At 35.6% G+C, this 21,938-nt stretch overlaps 1 protein-coding gene across 1 annotated transcript in view; it reads left to right on the forward strand.

The window, feature by feature from the left end:
* Positions 1 to 21,024: 21,024 nt before the first annotated feature.
* Positions 21,025 to 21,938, forward strand: part of CCDC192 (coiled-coil domain containing 192) — a 227,003-nt gene continuing 226,089 nt past the window's right edge. Inside the window, exon 1 of the mRNA XM_002815851.6 lies at positions 21,025 to 21,424. Coding sequence (XP_002815897.3) covers positions 21,306 to 21,424 — 119 coding nt within the window. The 5' untranslated portion in view covers positions 21,025 to 21,305. The remainder of the gene's footprint in view (positions 21,425 to 21,938) is intronic.

Consider the following 21,938-nt stretch of genomic DNA (forward strand, 5'->3'; position numbering starts at 1 on the left):
ATCCTTGAGTAGAAGAATATTAACAAGAATGGCTATACTCGGCTTTGCTCTGAAGTTCTTTTCTCTGTTGCCAGAATACCCCTTGATATAATTTATATGGTCAACTCATAACCTAAAAATGTTTTTCTAAAGAATGATACATACTAAAAATATTATAGAATAAATGATATGTCTGGGGCTTGCTTGAAAATAATCTGAGGGAGAAGAATGGGTAAACATAGAGGGGAAATGATATTGACTATGGGTTGTTTTGTTAATATTGTTGTGCTATATCAATATTGACCATAAGTGTTGAAGCTGGGTGATAGGTGCATGGGGGTCCATTATATTTGTTTACTTTACTTTTGTATATACTTAAAATACTCTATAATAACAAGCTAAATTTTTTTCTACTATGTATTGTAATACATAGTATATGTTCTATAAATAATAATAGATAATTATGTAGATAATTACTATAAGCCAACGTAAGAGATTAATAGACTAAAACTCAGGGTAAAAGCAAATATTGGAAGGGAGGCAAACTTAAGGGTACATTGAAAAAATTGTAAGGAGAGATGCAATGATAACAAATATATTTGTTAGCTTCCAGGGCACAAAAAATTACCAAAACTTAGTGGCTAAAAACATCAGACATTCATTATCCCAAAGTTGTGGGTCAGGAATCAGGGCAAAGTTTAAGTGGATTTCTCAGGATCAAGATGCTTTGCAAGGGTGTCATGAAGTTGTTGGCTGGAGCACCAATCATACGAGGCTGGGCTAGATGAATATCCACTTCCACAAACACACTTATGTAATTCTTGGCAGGTCTCAGATCCTCGCTGGCTGTTGTCCAAAGACATCATTTTCTTGTTCACATGGTTCTCTCCATAGGGAAACTCTACAACATGGGAGAGATTTCCCTTAAAGAGTGATTGAGAGAGCAACTCCAGGTAGAAGCCACAGTCTTTTTGTAATCTAATCTCAGGTGACAGACCATTGCTTCTTCTATATTCTATTTTTTAGAAGTATGTCAATAAGTTAGGAGGAGGGTATCATTTGGGGCCATGTTAGAGGGTGCCTACCATAGTCTGGACTTTGGGCTCCAATAATTTACATTTCTCTCACATTCCAAATACATTCATTCCCTCCCAAGGTCCCCAAAGTCTCATGTCATTATAGCATCAGCTCAAAGTCCAGGATCTCATCAACTAAGTCAGATCTGGGTATGGATGAGATTTCTCAGGGTTAGTTCCAAAGTTCAGCTCCTTATATGGAGTTTCTCTTACTATAGAGACCTATGAAAATAGAAATCCAGGTTCTCTGCTTCTCACACATCGATATACAATGGTGAAACAGGTATAGGATAAACACTATAAATATTCCTTCAAAAACAGGGAAAATGGAGGGGGTGGGCACAAAGGAGTCTCTGATCCATAACAATTCTGAAATCTAACTGGGCAAATGTTGGAAATTCCTTAATTAGGTCTTAAGGCCTAGCAATAATTCTCTATGGCTGTTGGCTCTGCCCTCTGGAATTATACTGTCAGCCCAGGCTCCTATCAATATACCACCAGCTGGATGCCTTAAACAACAGAAATTTATTTTCCCACACTTCTGGAGGCCAGAAGTCCAGGATCAAGGTGTCAGCAAGGAGGTCTTTCTTCCTGGCTTGCAGATGGCTGCCTCCTCACTGTGTCCTCACATGGTCTTTCCTCTGTGTGTGTGCAGAGAAAGAGGGGAGAGAGAGCGAGAGAGAGCACGTGCATGAGAGAGAGATAAGACCAGTACAGCATGAACATAGAGATTAGAGGAACAATTTTATATATTATTTTATATATTATTCATACCAATCATCATAATAATTTCCCAGGATGCCTTTCTTGTAGGTGAAGGTAAAGCCACTAAAAATTCCACTGGATAAATCAAAATCATGTTGTCTAGCACTTAAAGAATTATATAATTATACTATTATTCGATTATATTTTTTATCTAATACAACCTTGATTTTGTTAATATTTCATCTACTCATTTATTCAACAAACTATTGTTAACCACTTACTAATTGCTAGGTATTGAGGTTACAATGGTTTCCACCTTAAACGAGCTAGCAAATTTTAGTTTCTAATTCTATACGGTGATTTAATTTTCTATGTAAGAAAGTACCTTAACTGAAATAATTTTTTCAGGCTTTTGGTAGACTTCCTAAATTGTTCCATTTTTGTAAATAGTTAGAAAAAATAATTTTTTCATGAACATGTTTAAAAGCTAGAAGAACAATTGAAATTTTCTAAATATATGAATATTTTTAAATTTAGATTTTAAATATGTATTGGCTTTTTCACATCTGGCAGAGAAGATACTTGTGGTTTACAGTGAAACAGGTAGCTCAATGATTTATACTCTTTAAAGGTGACTGTCCCTATGGAAGACTCAATAAGAGAAGGAATGATGCTCAGAAATCCCCTGGCTTGCTGTCGCCTGAATCAAGAGCTACATTTTAATATTAGTGCTTGGAAGATAAACACTGCAGCCTCCAAGGGAGATGATCCTCACTGGGTATCAAATGACCCCAAGTGGGAGAACAGAAAAACGACTCAGCTGTTTACAAGCAGAGTAAGTAAATATTTACGCTAGAAATGTACACATTTGCTATAATAACATCACCCCTACTCAGCCGCCCCAATAGATAAATAGATATTTTAGATTCCTCCCAGGAATATGGCATTCGTGGGATATTATTTTAAGTTATGTAGCTTTTGGTGGGATGTTAAAGAGGATTTCTGTACAGACAAATATACTACATACCTGATAATTCCTTGGATAATTTAACAGAGCCCCAGCCAATGTTCTTTGTGGTCAGAGGCCATCACTTGACTAGCCTAAAATATCACCAACAAGTCTCTTCTAGTCAGCATGCTCTACTCTTCTAATGCCTGGTACAGGGAGGTGTTCTGCCCCACTGGGAGAATATTACTCAATATTAGGAATGACCTGATATCCTACATTCATTTTGACAAATGAAATATTGTCCTAGAGTCCTTTTGCAGTTCCATCTTCCAGGCCATTACTGAAGGCATAGTGTTCAGAAACCCAGTTACCTTTTTTTTTTCCCCTTTGCTAGAAATGCCACACACATTGCCAATTTTCCTTCCAAAATTCAGAAGTGATACAACACTTAAAATGGATTTCTGTGTAGAAAGTGGTAGAGCCTAGCAGCTCAGCATTTTTTCACTTAAAAGTTGAAAATTGTATTTTCAAATAGTCTTCGTATTAGAGGAGACTTTTGTAAGCTTGCTTTGATTCTTTGCCTTTGATTCTTTGAATACTGAGTTGTCTTGGTTGGGATATTTTAGTTTGTTTAGTAAAGCCCACATTATCATTTTCTCGGTGTAGGGAAAAGTCTTAGTTAATTAAGCCACATCCATGAATTGGATCCATTTCAATTATTTTTGAGATGTGATGCAATAGCAAATGTTCTTTAGAAAAATAACATACGAGTCATAATCGAATTCTAAACCACCTGAAACATAACTAAGTGAATGAGGAAAATATGCCACTGGAAAGAAGCTGAAAAGTAGAAAAATTTTTCTTGAGTTTATAATTACTATAGACTCTTTGGCATGAAGTATTGAACAAGTTACAAGAGCCTCAGTATGGCTAAGAATCTTTGTTTCACTGTAGCCTCATAAGAACAAAGGAGAGATTCCTAATTCACACGTGATGTTGTTCTTCATTTCTCGTGTTGTTTTTTTTTAGAACTACCAGCAGTTTCTTTCAACCAGGTTAAAAAACAAAAAAACAGGTTCACTTTTGCCAGATATCTTAGAATGAAGAAAACCACAGTGCAAGTCAGGCAAAATGAGAAATCTTGAATAACCATTTTTCATTGTGTAAGTTGCTGTGAGATTCTCTGGTTTTTATAATAAACAGTGCATACAATGAATGGAAGAGAAAATACCAAATGTCTCAGAATTCCATCTCAGAAACTGTAAAATGAGAAAAAAAAACCCTCTAAAAACGCTCCTAATATATCTCTCAGGACTGGAAGAACTATAACTATTTTAGGCCTGCCCTTCTGACCCCACTTTCTTTCTAGCAAGTCAACAGAATTCAATAATCAAATGCTTCAAATGATGCCAAAAGGTCTGACATAATACCCAAGCACAGTTATTGGAGTTACAGCTGGGGAGAGGCAGAAACCATAGGTGGGTCTTTGTTGAGTCTAGGCCTGATACAAAAACCAGAGAAAAACCATAAAAGCATCAAGCTAAGAAGACAATTGTATGTTTGGCCTTCATGTAGAGACAATGGCAGGACTATTAGACTTCTACATTGTTTCAAAGTGAGTTCCTGGATTTCCTGTATCATAATTTCCCTTTCTGAGACTTTCAGAGCCACCTATATTCAAGGACAAGGCACCATGTAAAAACAAGATTTAATTAGGGACCCAGGAGGTGGTGAAGATTTAGTATTACCCAATCAAATTAAATATTATTCTGTAGCTTTTTATTTTCTTACAACTTAGCAAAGTTACTCGAATATAAATAAATCTAATGGAGAATAAGCCCAAGTGATTAACTCAATAGTGGCAAATGCTATGACCTTCTCAGAGAGCCCTTGGTTTTCCACTTTTGTCTGAATCCATTTTAAGAAGAATTAAATTCAAAAATAATGTGGAAAATTGTTTGATCCAGTGTGCAAAAATTCAGGATTCTTTCAGAAAGAATAAAATTGTGCCATATGTCTAAGAATTTACAGAAAACTATTTAAAGTTCTAAGTGTCCATTGTGGAATAGCTAGGAAAGCAATGGGGTCTAGTTCTGGTTTCATTCATTCACTCATTCACTGTCTCACCCATTTATTCTTTCCATAAATATTCATTGAGAACTACTATATGCTAGGAACTGTACTAGGCACTAGTGATACAATGTTGATCAAAATCAGATTTTGTTCTCCAAAGTTTATTAGTCTAGAGAGGAGGAGGTATATGTTTCTAAATAATTGCTATATTATAGATTCAAAAGGAATATGATGCTATGGGTGTAGACCTCAACCAATCTAGGCATCTAGGAAGGGTTCCTTGAAGAAGCAGGATTTAAGCTTTGATCTAAAGGATGAGTAGGAAGAGTTCATTATGTGAAGAAGGAAGGACATTCACTTAGAGGGAACAGCATATACAAAACTCATGGGGAAGCAGAGAGCACAGTATTTTGGAGACATTAAAGCCAGTGTTCCTAGGGACAACAACATCCTAAAAGCCATGAGTAAACTAAGTGTCTAGATCTTGGTTTCTAAATATCACTTTTTACTAAAAAGAGACAGTACGCCTCAGAGAAAAGGCCAAATTTTCCAGGACATCTTGATGTATCAGAAAGTAAGAAAGTGCTGAAAGAATAAAGGGACTTGGAACTTGTCAAAATAACACTGAAGCAACTCCAAGAGGTTCCTTTTGGCCAAATTTCTGACAATTTGAGTACCAAAATAAATGATGATAGCAATAGATTATAAAACATGGGATAAAATAATAAACCATGAGTCTATGTTGATCAAATTACTAGGCATGAATAAATTAAAAATTTGATAACAAATAGGATATTCACATAGTCTCAAATTACTTTCCCACAAATACTTGTTAATTACACAGAAAAAAATAATACTTTACAATGGAGAACCTTGGCAAACACCACCTTAACAAAGTTAACATCATTAGTATTGGTACAAAATGAAATTGTGTGCCATTTTATAGTAATCAGTGAGAAGAAAACAGATCATTTCTCTAGCATTCCTATAAAAGTATGCAACTATCATGAAGGAAAATCAGAACAATCTAAATTGAAGGAAATTCTCCAGAATAATTGGCTTGTAATCATCAAGTTTCAAGGTCCTGAAAGTCAAGGGATTCTATGAGTAACTTGTCCTAGTTGAAGGAGACTAACCAAACAGGATAAGTGACTCCAAAATGGAGCTTTGGCTCTAAAGGAAATTATTTGAGTACTTTGTGAAAGTTGACTGAGTTCTGAGAGATGAAATGACTTTAAGTTCCTGATTTTGATGGTTGAATTTTAATTATGTAGGGGAATGCCCTTGTTTAGGAAAAAAAATGCATTGAAGTATTTAGAGGTGATGGTATATCATGTCATCAATGTGTGCACCCAAATGGTTCCTGAAAAAAAAATTACATGTACTATACTTGGAAGCTTCCTAGAAGTTTGAGATTGTTTCAAAATAAAAAATAAATCAATTAATTAAAAAAAAAGGCCAGTGTGGCTAGAAACCTTAGACTTCAGTTTCCACATTGGGACAATAAAGAAGGGAGCTGAACTCCATGAATCTCAGATCCAGTTGTACTGTAGTGTGCTAACTAGTCCCCAGGAATGACATACAAAGGGAAAAAAATGTGCATTACTTTTCTATTGCTATGTAACAAAATACCCCAAATTTGGTAGGCCAGAAGTTTGGGATGGCCTAAGTTTTCTGGTGAAGGCTGAAATCAAGTTGTCAGCTTGAAGCCCCCACCTTCTTGCTGGCTGCCATCTGGGGACAGCTCTCAGCTCCTAGGGATTGTCCTCAGGTCCTTCCCTTATAGCTCCCTCTATCCCAGCAACAGAGAGCCTTCCTTACATCAAATCTCTCTCACATTTTAAATTTTCTCTTTCTCATCTGTTACTGTCTGCAGTAACTCTCTGCTTTTAAGGGCCTTGTATGATTAGGTTAGGCCAGCTAGATAATTTTTCCATCTTAATGGATTAGTAACCTTGATTATGTCTGCAATAGCCCTTTTGCCATATTATATAACAGAATCATAGGAGGAACAGCAGTGGGAAATATTGTGGGGGCCCTCACAGAATTCTGCCTATGACAAAATAGTTGAGAAAAATGAATTTGCGTCTGTTATCAATCAATATACGTAAAGAAAAAAAGAGTATAAAACTCTGCTTCTCTGATTCATGAATTGAGGGTTGGGGAATTCTAGACTGTGGTCTCTGAGACATCGTCAGCAGTGAAGTTCTTTGATTTGTCTTTATTAGGCTGTAAGAGCAGGCACAGACTGTTTCTGATTTACTGTTGCATTGCTAGCACTTAGCCCAATGCCTTGAACCTAGTGGATGCTCCAAAATGAGAGTATAAAGAATAAATAATAAGAGAATAATTACATATAGCAACCAAAAATTTATTTTCTTGTTTGACTAATCAAAATCTTCAATGCCGGTCCCTCAGTGAATTATTCTTCCCGAATAGCCAGGTTAAGAAGAAATCTGACAGTTAATTTCCAGTTCCATTTTGATAGATAATATTTGTGTGTATATAGAATTCTGGAGGGATTTTTTTTTAAGTAAATGTAATTTTCCAAGACTTGGAACATATCCATTTATCAATAGAAGAGGAAAATACATTGAGCATGAAAGGATCTTATGATGCTATATTGTTCCAATTAACAGATATAATAATGAAAGCTTGAAACATTCCTATATGAGGGTATAGGAGGAAATCATTTTAAAGATTATTTTGGAAATAGCTTTATTGCTTTTTAATATTATGAAATGTGAATATGCTCAAGATAAAAAATTGGAAAATAAAGAAGGTATAAAGAAAATAAAGATAAGTTGTTATCCACAAGTCAAAGATAATCGTTCTCAATATTTTGATAGATATCCTTTCACACATTTTCCTCTGCACCTATGGGTGTCAACACACCAGCATATACACATGCAGTTCTGTATAGATAATGCAGTTCTATATAGATAGTTTGCTCCTTTCATTTAAAAATATATCAAGATATATTTTCATGATAATAAACATGATCATTTTTAACAGCAACAAGATATTTTATTTTATAGTTGTCATAACATATTTTATTTAGCCAATCCTTCCTGATATACTACTAAATAATTACCAATTTTTCTAGCAGTATACATATAACTTCAATGAACATTCTTGTACATCAATCTTTGAACTTTGGCTTAATTATTTCTGTAAAATAAATATCTAAAAGTGCTATTGACAAGTCAGAGTATGCGAATCTTAATATTTTCAGATTGCCCTCAGAAATGTTTAACCACATAAGTAGATTATGAAGTACCTGTTTACCCTTGCCAACAATAGATATTATCAACTAAATGTTTAATGTTTGACACATGAAAATGATATATTGTTTTAATTTGTATTTCTTTTTATATAGTATTTTACATCTTTATTTCTCTTTTGAGTTTTAAAAAATATTTTAAGGTGAGGTTTTTAAATAGCTCTTAGACATTATTTTTTCTTATTACTTTGCCGGAAACTATAGTTTTACCATTTTAAAATATTTGTCATTTTCTACATCATTTTCAAGTGCATCAGTGTGGTGGGCAACCTCTAAAATGGCGCCCAAGGATCTTAACCACCTGATATTCACAACCTTCTGTAGTCTCCTGACCTTGAGTATCAGCCAGTCCTGTGATTTGCTTCTTTGTACAGCCAGCATAATATGGAAAAGGGAATGGAATGTTGCTTCTGTGATTAGATTATAAAATCTCATGACTTCTATCTTGTTAGCAGATTCTCTCTGTTGCCTTCTTAGTTTGCATGCTCTGATGAAACAACTTGCCATGTCAGACAGACCCTCCTGGCAAGGAAGTGAAGATAGCCTCTGGCCAAGAGCCAGCAAGGAATGGTCAACAGCCCATGAGGAAATGATTTCTACCAACAACCATGTGGTCATATAAGTGGATCCTTCCCCAATTGTGTCTTCAGATGAGACCCTAGGTCTGGCTAACACCTTGATTACAACCATTGCCATACTCATTCTTGCCACACCAATTCCATTCTTGCCATACCCATTCTATTATTCCAATATCTCCAATGTTTACAATGTAAAGTTTCCGATGTACAGAAATGTGACTCTAGCTTTTATTTTATAGTATATGGATTAAGTATTTGTGTTGAAATTTCATATTACGAGTTATTATATATTGTATGGCAATTGGGCGATTTCAGTGTAACCAAATGGAAATTTGGTCTTAACGTCTGTTTAGTTTTGACAAAGAAAGATGATAAAAGCTCTTGTAGATGAGCTGTAAGTTTCTTAGTCTGATAGGTGGTGTTGGAAGAAGAATAAATAATTATATTTACTTAGCATCTTCTGTAATGAGATTTTGTTTGCCTTATTAATTACCTGATGTATTTGATGTTATTTGTGTCTTGTTTTTGTTAAAGAGCTTATGGGGTATACACTCAACATTTTACTCTTCAGCTAGCACTGAGGTTTTTAAGGACACTCCTGTTTTGATTTCATGATAAACATTGGAAATTTTATAACAATTTATTTGCATATACTTGTATTTATATATATTTGAGAATATGCTTACTATGTGTCCTGACTCATCTAGATTCTGTTAAAAATAAAAGATAAATATCTTACTTTTTAATTCTGGCATGCATAATTCCCCTGGGAAATGTTCCCTGGGAGGGCTGGGAATTATATAAAGGCACCTCCATTTTGTCTTGAGAGGATTTGAGAGCACCTCAGTTTCCTCGCCTAGAATAACAACAGTTGTCTCTCAGCAGTTCTGTATTAATGTGGGTGAAAGTAGTTAAAGATTTAAGCCATTTTATGAACATAAGGGAATTATCCATGAATGTCTTATTTGGCCTTCTGCTTATAAGGCATTGTCAGGGACCTAGAAATTGTAATTTAGGGAAAAAGGAGAAAGCCTCTCTTGCTTCCCACATTACCTTCACCTCCTTTACTCCTTGACTCCTGCCTTCACCACATTAAATATCACCTCAAGAGATTCCTTTGAGAAAAGGAGAGTAACAGTATTTTCTTTTCATTTAAATGTCCATTATTCCAAGAGATAGAGCTAAAATTTAATAACACCTTATTGGGATTTTATTCATACATTCACTAAGTGTAAGTTTCCACATTTTCACAAAATATTGAATTCAGTAGTGAACAAAACAGATTCATGGTTTTATCTACCATATACTTAGCTATTTCTATTTTATTCTCATATAAAGGAGGTTGACAACACAGGAATTTGAAAGGTGTAAGTTAGTGGTAGACTGAAGTGGGTCAGGGGGAGAACCCAAAATAAATAGATGGATGGAAAAGAGGAAATAGATCACCTCATTCGCAGTTGTACCCTAATCAAGCCACTTTTGAGTAACCACAAACTTTGTTCTAAACAAAAGAGATTATTTGCTTCCCTTCTGGCCCAAAGTCAGATTCTTCTTCCTAGTATGAACTTTCAGCACTTTATTTTGATTAGTTAAGAGAAGTCCAAAAATCCATGCTAAATATCAAGAGAATTCTTAGCCTTGGCAATTCAAAAAAGTTAAAACTTATGATGTTTCCCATAGAGGAGTTAAGAAATTAGTCTACTTTTCCTAAGTACAGAGAAAAAACCTGTCTTCAATGCAAACTTCAACACTACATCTCAGGAAGAAGATGGGGACTGACCCACTTAGAGCATCTCCAGTCCTCATTACAGAACACTAAAGTAGTAAGATGATAATTTAACATAAGAAAACTGCCTTCCTGAATTTTCCTTGAGAAGTGATTAAAATGTAAGAGTGGACAACTCAGGGCTTCACTTCTACCTTCTCCATTTGATGACTATCAGAATGACCAGATATGCCATGCATGGTGATGGAGAACAAGAACCATAGTTTGAAATCAGAACAATGGGATTCCATGCAGCACTGGTCCCTATTAAATCTCTTCGAATCTCAGTTTTCTCATTAGTAAAAATCTCAGCAGGATTGTTTTGAAATTCATTGATAAAAAGTATGAAAAGAGTTGCTGTACACATTACCTTTGTGATTTTTCTTGTGTCATGTGTGTAAGTTCCAGAACATTCTAAAAGAAGCAGCACGATTTAGTTATTCAAACACAGATACTGTGACAGAAATTTAACTCTGCCACTCATAAGCAGCATGAAGAATTTAAATCTTCATTCCATTCCTTCAGGGTACATCCAAAGATATGCCTACACAAGGGATCCCTGGAAAGCATTTTTCAATTGACATAAAATTTTTAAAAAGACTTTGAAGTTCATCACGTAAATTTTAAATATTAAAAGAATTCAACTAAAATATTTTTTTCTAAAAATATATTTTCTTTCATCTACCACACAGAAAAACACCAGCCAGTCTTGTTATATAAATGACACCCTTTTAATTAATATGAGTTTTAAGAGAAGCAAACCCTTGAATTATTATTGTTGAATTAAGTTGCCATGTCCCTTGCAGTAACAGAAAGTGACTGCAAAAAAAGGTGAAGTTTGAGGTAATATTACTATCTGTTGCTGAAAAGATGTGAGGCAGTGGGATGAAAGGAAGAGGGAATCATAGCCACTTCTCTAGTTCCCAGAAGGATATATTGTGGTCATTAGGCTTCTCTGACATATTTAGTGGATGAACTTGAGTGCCCTCTTTTATGATCTATGATAGCCAACATATATTTGGAGCGATGGGAGTGTGTAGGCAATAGATTTATAGCACAGAGATAAAAAGTATGAATTTTAGCTTCAAAAAGACCTATATTTGAATCTTAGTCATTCTGGTTCCTGGCTGTGGGATCTTAAAAAAATTATTAAATTTCTGTAAGTATCATCTTCATATGAGATGGAGTAATAATCATAACAATTGTTACCAGAGTTGTGAGAATTAAATGGAATAATATAAATGGAACACTAAATCTTGTACTTTATGAGAGCTCAATAAATAGGAACTCTACATATATTGCTATTTTCCATGTGCTCTTAAATTGTGTATAAAAATTGAGATGTAGTCATATATTTTAATGATATTCCTAAGTTTCTGAGCCCATTCATCCTCATATTCAATACACGTATATTTCTCATTTAAAGCATCATTTTTCTTATACTTTCTTTTGTAATATAGATGTAGTCCTGATAAACTAAATCAATGTTTTGTAAACCAAATTATATTTGGTGATGAGGGGTAAGTATTACACTAGAGAAACATATTCTTTTAAAGGAATAATTTTCAAATGTATTAAAATACATATTCTTTTGAAAATCTGATGATAGCTACGTACCTGTTTTCTACCCAAATGCACAAATCCTTACATGCAACAAACTTTATATATAATTAAAGGGATATATGGACCTTCCCTACAATTTTTAAGAAATTTTTAATGAAGTGGCTAAGCATTTGAGCCAATAGTTCAACCATTATTTACCTGTATAAAGTCAAATGTATGTATGGTAACTTTTAATGAAGTACCTCACATTAACTCTAATGTTTAATTCCATCTGAAAGATTTCATATGTCACAATGTTTGCTAATAAAATTATTTTTAGCCTAGGTTTATTAACTATGCTGTACCTAGCAGTTTCATATCCAGCAAATAAACTGTCACCGGAGAACAATTAATATTAGTGTCAGGTGGAAATACCAAATTACACAATCTGATTAATTACTTTTCTTTTATGTTTCTTCTGTACCAAAGAGCCAGAAAACATTTTTTTTCTAGAACAGTTCTTTTAAAACTGTATATTTTCAGTAAACATCTTTTAGAAATTTCTATAAAGTATTTATTCTCCCAGCATATCAAGATCTAACAGGCATTTGAATCTTAAAATGAGTCAGCAAGGTGGTAAGTTTACAACTAAACACTCAGCTTCACTCCAACACTCGATATTGTATTAAAGTTAATGCAACGTGGTGTTCTAGTATTTAAAAAATCAAATTATTAATAGACTGCAAAGACTTCCCTGCAGCAAAATTTGGTATTTCCTTTAATAAGAATAAATCCCAGTGACACCTTCTGAATCTGAATTTAAAGATCTGTTTCAGAAGATATGAGATCGTAAGGAAATGTAGTTTAGCTATTAGATAACCTTTAAAATTTCACTTATGAAGTTGAACATTTACCGGGGATAACCTAGGTTACCATCTCATTTGCAATTTGATCTCCATTATGTCTCCAAAATTCAACTAAGAGAGCCCAATTGTTGGCTTCACCTTTTTTTTTTTAACTATGAGATTTTGATAATCCGTTATCTGTGATACCTTATTGCAAGATTTACCTTCATTTGTTTGCTTTAATGTCATTAGGTAAATCAAGAGGCACATAAAAGCAGTTCCCATCATGGTGCTGAGAAACAACCTACGCTGGCAGTTGGTTGGGTTGTTGATCTGGTGCATCTGACATGTGTAAAATGACAGCAGGATCACTCAGGGAATTCAATATACCCACACACAGAAGCCAAATATGTCAGCTTATTTTGGGAACCACTCTATCATGAAGATGCATTTGTTCTTGGAGCAGCCTCAGAAAGCCTCTTCTTTATCCAACTGTCTCTTGATTAAAGAAACAGCCAATGTATACTACATAAAGAATGGTTTTTTTCTGGAAAAGTTGTCTTATAGTCAATCTTTTTCTTATTGCAAGGAAGATATTTTATTGCTAAATATTTGTTAATTGTCTGTTTTGGTAGCACAGAATGAAAGATGGTTCCTGGAAGGCTTGTCATAGTCATCTGATAAATCACAAATAGTAAATCCTTGTAATAACGTATATGACATTTTTATCATATAAACAATATGCTTCTGAAGCAGGATGTATGGCAATGTATCTGCTGTTTGTTTAAAATGTTAGTTTTTTATTCTTTATACTTGTAGCATAGTTCACCAAAAATTATTTAGCAACTAAAATTTAAAAATTAATTCAAATGCTATTGTGTTTTTATTAGAACATTTCAATAAAAGCAAATAATACTATATTAATTGTGACTAAAAATTAAGAATGATATGTGTTAGGGGACTAAACCATGCTTTTCCTCTTTCATTCCCTTGAATTATTTTCTTTACTTTACCTATAATTTCTACCCTATCTTGGGATTTGCTGTTCATGTAGCTTCTCTTGCTAATTCTATCCAGAATAGCCAAAATAATACTTTATAAATGATAAGTGACAAATATGATATATTGAAAGTATGCGAGTACCTCTGTCTTATTAGTTTCTGGGACTTGACACTACTGAATTGCTTTTAGATTCAGCAAGGATTTCACAAAACTCACAGAAAAATAAAATAATCATCAACATCTCGCAAGGACAAGCAATGCTTCACTGGTTGAGATGTGTCAGGTAGGTTTGGAGCATTTTTTCTCTGTGTGATATAGATTTAATGTTTCTAATTAAAACCAAGAACTGTGACAAAACTGTTTGCCTTTTTGAGCTTGTCTACTGAAAAAAAATACTTTTTTCTTGTTTCTAACCTGCCACACGTTAAACCTCTCCAAGATCAAATTGTTCTTTCCTTACATTGCAGTTAACAATTCATTTTCTCCCCAAAATTAAAACTACAAATACAACATTTCTCTATACTTTCTAGTTGTTTGAGATAAACTTAATTTTGAATAGTTTCCATACGTTTTTTATGAGGCAAATACTGTTGAGTTTTGAAATGGGCAGTTTCTAGGAGGAATTATTTCTCCACCATTTTTGGCATTAACCACACTGATAGTGCATGATGATTAATACTTCTAGAATGGTGACACATTCCCTGCATTGAATAAGTACAGATGGTGCTGATTGTTTTTCCTACTTGTCATTGACTTTTAACTCACATTCACATTGAGTCCCAAAGTGTTATCCTCTTGGTGAAGAATAATGATGAAGATGTGACCTCCAGGTTAAAGATGTGACTTGTCAGTCGTTTTCAGACTCTGGCATTCAGAGCTGAGAACTCTTTTCCTGCTGCTCAGTGGCTTGGTATTAGCACTTTGTAAAGGCAAGATATGTACCTTTATTGCATCCCTGTTCTCTCTAGTCTCTACCTCAACTCTGAATCTCCAATCTCTCCTTCCTTGTTCTATGGGCTTCAGGAAGGGTTCCAGAAACCTCTTAAATTCCTTTTCATTTGTGCAAACACCACCCACATGCACACACATACACACACATATTCAGTGCTTAGTGGAGTGCCCAACACAAACTATTAACAAAGTTCGGTAAATTGCTGATAAAATAAAAGAATAACCAATGAAATTAATTACATTGAAATATGAAGGAAGGTTCCAGTGAATTTTGGAGTTGGATGAAAACGTTTGTTTTGTTGCTGATTCTATCAAGGTAAATATAAAGAAAGATTCATTATTTGAGGGAATAGAGAGATTAATGTGGATACCATTTATAAGTTAAATGCATTAATAGACATTAACATCTCAAAATAATTCCTAAGCTACAACTACAAGGTGATTGGTAATTTTCTGAAAGTAATATAATTATTACATTGTGAAAATAAATTATATATATAAAACTAGTTACTGTTTATTAAGTTTAAAGTTTTGTCTACGAAAGTGATTCTGAAATTATTTTTCAGATTAAAATCTTAACTGTTCTTCTCACCCTTTCTTTAACTTTTTGTTTTCCTTACTGGTACATTATACCTCATTAAGAAAGAATAGAAATAAAGAAAGAGAGAAACAACTGTAATTGTTGCAAAGTAAATTAATCTTAATGAATATTTTTCTAGTCTAGATAATATCAAAAAGATGTAAAACGTATATATGTCAACACCTTATATTAGTAAGATATGAACATTATTATTTCTATGGTTGAGAAATGAGAAATGTATGTGAATTACATACAAATTATATGCAAATATATACCTGCATTGGATAGTGTTAGAGCTCCCATACAGATTTCACCCTTCCCCACTATGTAGTAACCCTGGAATTTGAGTGGGATTGATCCCACTGACAGCTCTAAGGGTGAGTTCTGATGGATCCTTTCTCATTGTCACAGTGATTGGTTTGGGGTGGGCATATCTTTCAGATGGAAGCCAGTCAACACGTCCTCAGTCGTAGTGATTACCTATTGAAGATCAGTCAATTAGAATAAAACGTAAGACTTCTGTTCTAAGGTCATGGAAAGCAACTCTGTCTCTATCTCTGGCCATGAACAAAGTCATCTGTAGTCCCAGTTCTGCTGGCAGCCACTCCATGCCCGCAAGGAAAGCCAGCCCTCAGAAGAAGCCACACTGTTTATGGAAAGATACCACATGCTGATAATATCAATGATTAACCTTGAAGTACCTTTAACTTCTGGACTTTATAGGCACATGAGCCAGCAAATTCCCTTATGAGTTAACTACTATTAGTCACCTTTTCTGTTACTTGTAGCTGAAAATATCCTTCACAGAACAATAGCCATCAAAACATCTTCATCCATTTGACAAAAAGCCATGAGAAAATCCTGGAAGATGATTTTTGGGAAATGTCTTCTTAGGATTCCCTACTGTCTTGTTTGTTTTTACTTATTTGAGACAAGATTCTTTATTGAAAGTATATGAAAATGATTTTTAAATGAAATATTTAGATGAATTACATTTAATTTTACAGCTAATAAATTTATAAGAAATGTTATTGGAGTCATAACTAGGGACATAAAGAACATGGATTCCACAAAACCTAGAGTAGCAAAGCATTAGAAAAGACATGAAGAATATTTTAAAACATACTGACAGCAGAAACAACCTGGAAGACATTTCTCGGTGAGGATAGCAGCCTAACAAATATGTCTTGAAACCATGACTGTTTTGAACCATGCCTATCTCTAATGGCTTGCATTGTGATAGGCATGAGACAATGATAAATGTTTCCAAATAAGTGATCTACTCTCAAGAAGTGAATGTTATAAAGAAAAGTAAATCAATCCTAGGAAAACCATAATTAGGTACTCACCAACACAGTAGTAACATTTTAAGGAAAACAGTGTATATAAGCAAAAGAATGAATAGAGATTGTGCTGTAAGTTGAACAATTGTTTCCTGGGTAAAAATCAAGAATAATACGAAAAATATAAGTATGTGAACTAGGCATTTATTGGTAGAAAGTAATAGGAAGCAATTCTGACTAGAAAAGAAAAAAGGAATTGATTGTTGGCGTATTGGGGCTCATGGAATCAGGAGAAGGCTGAGTTAGGTTCAGAAACGAGCAGAAACCAAGACCACTCCAGAGACTAAGAAGCAAGACTTATAACAGGAATAGTTAGGTCAGAATGCTGCTGTTTAAGGACAAGATAGAGGTTGGTGGTGGCCAAATGAAAGCTGTTTCGGAAGAGTCTATGGATACTCGACTGGAGAAGATTGAAGAGAGAATGGAAAAACAAGCCACTCTTCTGAAGAAGTTTTCACAAAAGGGAGCATAGAAAAAGATGAGGTCAAGGGAGGTTTGTTTGTCTTTAAATGGTGCTACTTGAGCATGTTTCTGTGATGACGGGACTGAATCACCGGCTGCAACACATTTCCCTGCAAGCGCCCCAAAGCTGGTTCCTTCTCATCTTTCACATCTCTGCTCTATGTCACCTCCTGGTCCTAGTCTTACGACATCGTTTTATTTTCTCGATAGCACTTGTGTCTGTCTGTAATTATCTTCTGTATTTGTTTGGTTGCCCTCTACCAACTAAAGTACGAAATTCATGAGAGCAGCAACTTTGTCCTGCTTATCACTGTCATATAAGCATCCAGAACAGTGTCTGTCGCAAAGCTGAACCTTAATAAATATTTGTGGGATAAATTAAAAAACAGATAACTAGAATTTCAACTATTTCTTTCCTTCTTATGTTAACTGTTTGAGATTCAAAGACCCAGGATCCAGTTGCTGATGAGCCAAGTTCAACGCTGTATAGTCCTTTGTCTGGACAGGGTCTGCACCCCCTTAGGTTATTTAATGGGGGCTAGCTAGGTAACTGAGTTTACTGTCAGTCCAAAGCCAACTATGAGGGGGAAGAGGCCATTCTCACAGGAAAATCAAATACTGCTAGGAATCTCCAAATGACAATTGCTCAACGCAGTAAAGCACAGTAAGGAGGGAGAAGAAATGTTCATTTCTTGCCACAAACAAGCCAGAAATGAAAAGTTTACATTCCGGCTGATCCATTAACACCTGTCAGTTTCATCCCTAGGTTTCCCCCCAAAAAATTTTAGGACCAAAGGGACAGACCAGTCTGTCTGCTTACACAGATAAACATCCCTCTTCATTAAAACAGGCTGGGAGTCTGGAGATAATTAGACCCACTGTGTCAAGCAATCAGCAACACAGGGAAGAGGTTAGAAAAACAATGACAAGTGACCTGGCTAATTCTTAAGAGAAACAGAGGAAAGCCTTTGCAATCAGTTGAAAGACTTTTTGGTTGTTGTGGCTCATGGCCTGATCTGCACTTGTTTGTGTGCTGTTACTTTGGTTTCTCTGTCACTTTCGCCCTTCCTCTTGTCCTCCCCTAGCACAGACACACTCACCTAGACTCTCAGACACGGGCACAGTCACCATGTGTTCATCACAATGAAAACATAGTGAACTTTCCGAGGTCAAATTTCGGAAGGGCAGTCATTTTTCTCTGCAAGATTCTACCTCCCCAGGAGGAAAACCTAGGAAGTGCTCCTGTTTGTTTTTATTTGCTTTTTTTTTTTTTCCAGTGCTTGGGATCTGTTAAGTTAGAAGATCTTTTTGGAAATCCCAAACGTGCTTCATCAATTTTTTCCAATAAGACGTTAGTAGCTACTAGAATGATAGCGTGATAAGATAATGAGCTCCATGAGGGCAGGAACAGTATCGATTTCATTCGTGCCGAGCACCTTGCCTAGCACAAAGTGAGTTTTCAATAAATATTTGGTGAATAAACAAATCAATACATAAATGAAAGAGTGAGCGGACAGATGAAGCCGAAGGGCTATTTTCCAAGCAGAGGCTCCAAAGACCACTGCAGCTTTCTCTGCTCTCCTCAGCCACACCACTTCATTGTGAATCTATTACCTCTTCTGTCTTGCCCTTTTCTCATTGCAATGTTCTCCCTTCCATTCTCCTTTCTGATCCTATTGATATTTACTCACCTAAGTTAGATAAGACATCCTGATAAGCACGAGCCATGGAACATATAAAATATGCATATTCTTTTTTTTTTTTTTTTTTTTTTTAGTATTCTGTATTTTTTTTTTCTTTTATTATTATTATTATTATTATTATTATTATACTTTAGGTTTTATGGTACATGTGCGCAATGTGCAGGTAAGTTACATATGTATACATGTGCCATGCTGGTGCGCTGCACCCACCAACCCGTCATCTAGCATTAGGTATATCTCCCAATGCTATCCCTCCCCCCTCCCCCCACCCCACAACAGTCCCCAGAGTGTGATGTTCCCCTTCCTGTGTCCATGTGTTCTCATTGTTCAATTCCCACCTATGAGTGAGAATATGCATATTCTTAAGATTCCTCCTTGTTATATATGCATTATATGATTTCTGATTCTAAGAAAAGATATGTTTTTGATAGGCTACAAGGTAAGTTTTCAAATTGTACGTAATAATCTACAAGATCCCCAATGAGCTTACAGCATTTTTTCAATTTAAAACAATGTTAGTGGTGGAAGTGTCAATGATTTATATGTATTTCTAGAAGTTTTGTTATAATACCTCTCTGTTTTCTTTACATTTAGAGGGGGAAAATGTAGTTTTTCTAAACTAAATCTCAACTTTTAAAAATAAAATCATTTGAGTGACTTTCATAAGTACTTTTCCTTAATTATAAAAGAACAATACCATTAATTTTATTAGTTAGCATGCTTAGAATTCTGTAGGTCAATATGCCTTTAAAGACCCAGCCAAATTCCTCAGCACCACCTTCTGAAATCCTTCCCATGCAGTATTTTTTTAAAGGAGAAATAGGAATGGAAAAGTCACTTTGTTTTTCAAGGACTTTCTGAAAGTGCTTTTGTACTAGCCATATCTCTCCACCTCTCTTTTTGATCAGCTAGATGTATGATAAGATTAATAACCATTACAAATAATTAGTGCCTACAGTGCCTTTCACCAGCCATTATTGAGATGACTTCTCTTTTATAAAATATTATGACTACAACTACACAGTGAACATCTAGACATTCCTCTAAAATGCACTAAAGTGTAATCTACTCTGTGGGGTTTTTTTTTTTTTTTTTATGAGATGAGCTAAAGAAACAGAACAAAATGTTAGAGCTAGAAGGGAGGACAGAAATAGTTCAAGTGGTTCTTTCTTTTCTTTTCTTTTTTTTTTTTTTGAGACAGAGTCTTGCTCTGTCACCCAGGCTGGAGTACAGTGGTGCCATCTTGGCTTACTGCAAGCTCCGCCTCCCGGGTTCACACCATTCTCCTGCCTCAGCCGCCTGAGTAGCTGGGACTACAGGCGCCCGCCACCACACCCGGCTAATTTGGTTCTTTCTTAAAGTAACAAATCCAAAGCATAGAGAGGTAAGATGATTTCTGATCCCCAACAGGCTGCTAACTACATGCAAGGCCAATTGCCCAATCCTTGCCTTTCCACAACTACCCATTAAGTGTTGGCTTTTCTATCCAGAACAACTGCTCAGTAGTTCTTAATTTTATTCATAGGGTTGTTTTTACCAAGGGGCTGGGTCACTTGAAGTTTTGTTGAAGAAGTAAATGCTAATTATACTCTTTAATAGATCAGTCTTAAGTATTCATTCCTGTTACTATTGTAGTTACTTGCTCTATAATGCTATAACCCTAGAAACAAATTCTGTGATTAGAAACATTGCTGTCATGCCAATCTAATTTATTTTAGGATGAGCAGTGTGACTTGGTTGGGTGAGTCCAGGACATTCAGACCAAAATCCAGGAGTGATTCTGAGCTGTGGACTGCAGGGATCCTACCTGTACTTCCCTTCAGAGCAGAAAGTGAAGTGGATACAGGTTCACCTGGGTCTACAAATGCATCCAGGGAGAGATACAGCAACTAGCTAGGAAAAAGTAGCTGGCGTCTTTGGACAAGCAACAGGGAAGATGGAGCAGCAGTTGCAGGTGAACAGTGAGCAAACTATCAGCTAATCAGGCACAATGAATCACTTGTGCAATCTTGTGTTAGGAAAGAAGCTTTCGTGAGAATATGGCCGGGTGGGGTCTTCTGTCTGGGGCCGGTGGGTCCCAGGGAAAGCAGTTCATCACAATAAGGGGTTGGTCTGTGGTGAAACCACTGATTGCCTGTAAAACAATGCATTTCTGGGTGTGCACCCCTCTCAGACAGCAGTGTGGCTGTTTCCTTAACATTGGTTCTGGATGTAAACATGCCTTGGTTTGAGCAGGAAACCACTGTTTCTGTTCCACTTTGAATGAGTTTTCCAGAAATGATGACTATGTGGTGATTCTTCACCTATTCTCATGCCTGGATCTGATTTGTGAGATGTTTTGAGAGGTTACTGCGGCTTTGTAACCGAGATTTTTTTCTTTGGGAAGTTAACTGTCTTTTCCACAGCCATTGTGGTAGCCTAGCAACAAGGGACAGCAGAGCAATAGCAGGGATTCTAAAACTCTAAAGAATGATGCCCGTTGACGTCTGTCCCAGGGACAGGGGATCCCAGTGGGTCTGGCTTGAGATGGGACAATGCTATAGCAAGAAATCTGTGGTCTCAGAGTCTGACACCCCAGAGAGAAGCAGGTGAGTTCCCAGCTCCTCTCATCCCAAAATAATTCATGGGAATTTCTGGATAAAGTAGCTTTCACTCAGTACTTCAAAGAAAATCTTTCTTTAAAGTCTGGGGAATAATAGCAGACAAACTTTTTATCCTTTCCTGGAGAGTGACCCCTTTCTTTGAAAGCTGCTGTCTTCTCAGATCATAGGGCACGGCCTGACACACAGTAGGGGTTCAATAAATATTTGTTGAACAAATAAATTGTCCCTTACTTGGTCTTCTAAAAATCACACACTCACCCCACCCCAGCCATTTTACTGATGTGGGAAGGGGGAGGGTATGAAGCCAGCCTTCTTTCAGTTGAAATGAAATGTTATCTTCACTACTCTCTCGCCAAGAGATGCACACACAAAAAGCTGGGTCATTCCTCCTCTACATGTTCCCCACATAAAAACCTAGATCAGTGTTGGCTAGAAATATGGAAGTACAGTTCACTTTTCTAATTGATCTGCATTTAATTACTAGAAATTTTGCATGTTG

This window comes from Pongo abelii, chromosome 4 (assembly GCF_028885655.2).
Source record: "Pongo abelii isolate AG06213 chromosome 4, NHGRI_mPonAbe1-v2.0_pri, whole genome shotgun sequence".
NCBI lineage: Eukaryota > Metazoa > Chordata > Mammalia > Primates > Hominidae > Pongo > Pongo abelii.